General features: G+C 47.6%; 1 protein-coding gene across 1 annotated transcript in view; it reads right to left on the bottom strand.

Annotated features, from left to right (window-relative positions):
- P2RX3 (purinergic receptor P2X, ligand gated ion channel, 3) overlaps positions 1–4,882 on the bottom strand; it is a 102,803-nt gene that overhangs the window by 41,407 nt on the left and 56,514 nt on the right. Inside the window, exon 4 of the mRNA XM_015412087.1 lies at positions 4,711–4,777. Coding sequence (XP_015267573.1) covers positions 4,711–4,777 — 67 coding nt within the window. The remainder of the gene's footprint in view (positions 1–4,710; positions 4,778–4,882) is intronic.

Raw genomic sequence — 4,882 nt, 5'->3', positions numbered from 1 at the left:
TCTTGAGTATCATCACCCACGTGGTCCACCTTTCCGGGTGCGATAAGTCGAAGGGGGCGATGCCCTCGTGCGAGGTCCCGGTGGCGACGGCGACTGGGGCCGATGACGCGGAGGTGGAGGAGGAGGTAGTGGCGGGGTGTGGGTTCCGCATCTTTGCACGGCTGTGACTGCGACGGCGACTGGGGCCGATGACGCGGAGGTGGAGGAGGAGGTAGTGGCGGCGTTTGGCTCCGACATCTTGCACGGCTATGTTAGGTGGCCCGAGGCGAGACGAGGCGTTGCTGGGCAAGGCGAGGCGTCGCTAAGCGAGGCGAGATCGGCGAGGCGAGGAGGCGAGACGAGACGGCGGCTGCCAAGGTGAGGCGTTGCTGGATGGGGCGAGCGGAGCGAGGTGCGATGCGGTTTGAGCGATGACCTAGCGAGCGGCTGCGATCTTGATCGGGCTCGGTGCATGCTTGATCTCCTCCGGGTCTGTTCAGGAAGGGTAGAATCCCACCTTCGTCGCCAGTGAAAAGTACTCAGAACGAAGAGTGATTTCAGCAAGAGTACTTTATTTAGTGAAGAACAAGACGAGGACCCCCGGCATGCAGGCCGGTATATATGCCCAGAACCCACCACCAAAACACACCCCCTAGTGACCCTATAGGTTATTTACAGTGGCCGAGAGTCTCATAGGCTCTTGGCCACGGACCTTGCCCTCTGGTTGGTGCGGTCTAGGATCCGCTCTGCTATTGTTCTCACAGAACGAAGCTTAGGACTTGTGCGCGACCGCATGGCCCAACGGTCGCGCACGTGGCAATCGGATACATTACACCGTCTTACGGCAAGGGTGGGGTTTTGGTGACCCCAGGCCTTGACCATGCCGCTGCACATTGCTTGCCCTTGCCATTTTTATGTAAATAAATAAAGTGGCCTTTAGTTTCCCAATTACTGTTGTATGACTCTTTCTTCCATCTAGGGGGGCAATCATAGATATCACCCTCACAAGCCGGCGGGGTGAGGGGTCTTTGGGGAGGCAGAATGTCAAACTCGGGTCCTAGTTTGCCATGGATTTCATATGTTTCTGTCTTCACTGCCTGTACTGTATCTTCAGTGTTTTGTTCTTTCACTTTGGGAATTGGGGGGGGGGGGCAGACTGTCTGTGTGTGTGTAGAAGATTGCTTCACGCGCTACTTTGTAACTGCTTTCCAAAGGGTCCTCCCAATGGTGGCAAGAATGCACAATGACCTTGAGTGCCAGTCTTCACTGGCCAGCTTCTAGTAGATAATGTAACTGTAGGTTCGCAGGTGGTGGAGGAGGGCTAACAAAGTGCAATAGGTTTAGGCGGGCTGAATGAATGGACTGATTGGATTGGTCACCGGGAGGGGGGGGTGTTTTTGAATTATGTATAATTCTAGAACTGGTGCCAACGGGGTCAGTTCTGACACAGATCGTCTTAGCTTGAAACATCTTAATCTCTCAATAAACAATAAACAAATCACTGGCAAGAGTAAGTTGGGAGTAAGTTTGTTCAAGAGTCTGACACATATTCAAGTCCAGCACTGTAACACACCTGATTTTTTTATCTCAGCTTACTCCAGCAAGGCAGGACAGGTTACATAGTTTTAAAGTCCTGAACCATTAACTCTTAAAATTGCTTTTTCCCCGTGCTGAAAAATACCAGCTGAGTTTTTCTCAGCTCAGTTGAGGGTGTGTATGTGTGTGTGTGGGGGGGACACTTGTAATTCCCATCATCCCATATATTACTTCTAAAAATAAAATTGCTATACAAAACTACCATGACTAATTCTGGCAGGATGCATACCTGGTGAATAAATATTTTAAACTGCTGAATTTTGAAGAGTGTATCAAGAGAGCTCTGTCTAATCCATATTTCTGGGGTCACACAGGGTGTGTAGGATTTAACAGTAGCTGAACATAGAATTCAGCATTCTAAGACTATGCTCAGATGATAGATGTTAAGAGGACCTTTTTCCTCTGGCTCAAGGTTGCACCTGGGGAAAGGTCAAGAATGGGCCTTGGGTTTGTGTGTTCTGCTCTTCCCTTGTTGCCTTCACAAAAAAGAGAACAAAACAGTAAGTGGGAGATCCCATGTTTCTTTGAGACCAGGGGTCTCTTCTCCGGTACAAAAGCAGAGATAAAACTACATCTTAACATATCCTGAGAATCCTGTCTTTTAATGCTTTACAAACAGAAATTTTATGTCCTTCTGACAGCAATAATGGGAGCCACACATGATGCCCCCACCCTGTGCGTGTTTCAGTTTTATGCAGCCACCGCCTGGGCGGGGGGGGCGGGGAATGCGGTATGGAGGGGACATTTTTAGTTCAAAAACCTCTCAGATGAGAAAGTGGATCCTGCCTCCCATAAAAGAAGAAGGACAGAAGCTTGCAGCCTTTGTGATTCTTTTGTAAAAGAAGGGGGGGGTCGACTACACAGAACAGTAGTTTGGTTTTAAGTCTGAAAATATGCGGCCAATATGCCATGTGAAGTTTCAGAAATTAGAGGGAGAACTCTATCTACGGCATTTTATCTGGGGCCCCTTCTGCATTCGCTATGCAAAGCTAATCCATCCTGCTGGGTGCCGGCTTCCCATTTAGCTCAGTAGAAAGCTCTCCTCTGTCTGCATCGGGACGCAGGCCGTTTAGGGAGAGAGCATGCGAGAGAGAGCGGGGGGAGGAGCAGCCTCCCAGGGGCCCCGGCAGGGTGCTGCACTGTGGGGAGGAAAACAGCACCTGTGACCCCCACACACACAGAGAGAGAGAAAGTAAAAGGGGGTGACCTGGCAGAGTGAGGCAGAGGGGGGACAGGAAAGATGGAAGAAGCTGGGTAAAAAACACAAAACACCCAGCAGTTGCCAGGCAGGGGAGTCCTGGAGACTGCCCCAGGAAATAGATAACAGTTCAGGGGTGGGTGTGCTTCCAACCCCCCCCCCCATAGGATCACAGAAAAATGTTCAAAGTTCAGGGGTGGGCGTGCTTCCAAACCCCCCCCCCCCATAGGATCACAGAAAAATGTTCCCTGGCTGCTTTTAAACGCAGACGACTGGATTTTCAGCTAACTTGTTTCCTTTGTGACAATTTGGGTATCTCCTTAGAAAAGATGGGGGGAGGGGGGGGGGGGAGCAGTTGCACCACCTTAAAAGCACATTCAGGTAAGGCGGTGAGGTGCTCTAGTGACCTCGGAGTAGCCACTCAATGGCAATAAAAGGATGCAGATGGCCGGTGCTGAGATGAAACAATAGGAGAGTGGATGCGACATGAAATGCAGACAGAAATTTGTGAGATTATGTGAGATCATTGGCACAATGGTGGGAAATACCAGTGCAGATTGGACCTGGATCTTCCTCCAAAGAGCTCAGAAGAGCATATGTGTTCTCCTCTCTGTTTCAGGTACACAAAACCCCTTGAGTTAGGTAAGGATGAGAGATGAGAGAGAGTGAATGGCCCAAAGTGACCCAAGGACTTCTCTTGGCCAGGGCAGAGATTCAATGCCTAGTCCAGTTGCTCATCCTACTACAACACTAGCAGTAGAGCATTACACAAAATGGGCCAATACAGGCAGATTTTCTTCATGTACTCTGTATCTGAATATTTTCAAAACAGCTGAGTATGGTCTACATAAACTAAGGTCTCAGATGTTGATAACCCTCTGGATGTTTTAAGACTAAAGGCAATATATCCACTAACAAAGGCCTGGTCTTCCTTAGTTTTCTACAAATATTTACTATACCTCTGCTTAACTACTTCTTTCAAGAAGTTCAGGGACTAACTAGCTGTGAGTTAGAACTATGGGTACATCAATAAGTAATTTCCCATTTCTTTTTGAATTTCATAAATGGCCACTGTAAGCCTTTCATTTCACCAATTTTTACTAATGGTGTTCTGGATTCATTTTGTACCTTTGCAATGATTTTTATGCCATTTATATGTTATATGCCATTTATATACAATTGATGCAAAAGAACATTAAAATCATGGAGATTTGACAGAAAAAAATCAGTGAGAGGAATAAGAAAATGGCATGAAAATAAAAACGAATGGATTCAATTTGCACAAGGGAGAAATGAAACTGGAATGGGAATTTTCAATTTGAAATGATGGGGTCGTAAATTTTAGCTACATCTTCAATTTCAGTGCAGGTTGAAAGGAGGAAGGAGGTGCAGGGTGATGGATGGATGGATGGATGGATGGATGGATGGATGGATGGATGGATGGGCAGAAAGTGCAGGCCCCTTGACTGGCCGAGGCTCTCTCCACCCCTCCATGATGGTTGCTGGTTGTCTTCAGATGGGCATGACTTGTAGTTCTACAACCTGTCTAAGAAAACCAGAAGTGGGGAAGGGGTTTCTGAAGAAAAGGCACAGGTGAAGGAAGGGTTCAGCACCATCTTAATGCCTACCTTTCCGTGAATAAAATCATCCCTCCCATTTAGCAGGCTATGCTGCCATACTGCCACCCTCACTTCAGATTAGACCTGTTCAGGATCTCCCCAGCAGCCTCCAACCCCAGTGCTGATCAAGCTGAGATCTGCTTGGCTTTAACAGTATAACAGTTCCATGTCAGAATGTCTTCAGGCTATTTCTTACGAGGCAATTCTGTCAGCTGTGAATAAATCATTATGGAAATCAACCCTTGCACGGTGGTGATTATTAGAAGAAACTTCCCTCCCTAGTATGGCTTTCTTCCTGAAGTGGCTTTATTCACTTACCCCCTCCTGTAGTGGGAACAGGCCTCTTGCATTCATTGTCCGATTCACACATGTAACTCTTTTCGTTCTGGAATGAGAAGAGGAAGGGAGAAAGAATTAACCTTGGATGCTGATGAAATTCTGCCTATTTATTTATTTAGGGAATTTTAATACCACCTATCCAGAGTCCTGG

Source organism: Gekko japonicus, unplaced genomic scaffold (genome assembly GCF_001447785.1).
Source record: "Gekko japonicus isolate JY-2015 unplaced genomic scaffold, Gekko_japonicus_V1.1 scaffold1475, whole genome shotgun sequence".
In the NCBI taxonomy this organism is placed as follows: domain Eukaryota; kingdom Metazoa; phylum Chordata; class Lepidosauria; order Squamata; family Gekkonidae; genus Gekko; species Gekko japonicus.
This window is presented reverse-complemented; position numbering and strand designations above follow the sequence as displayed.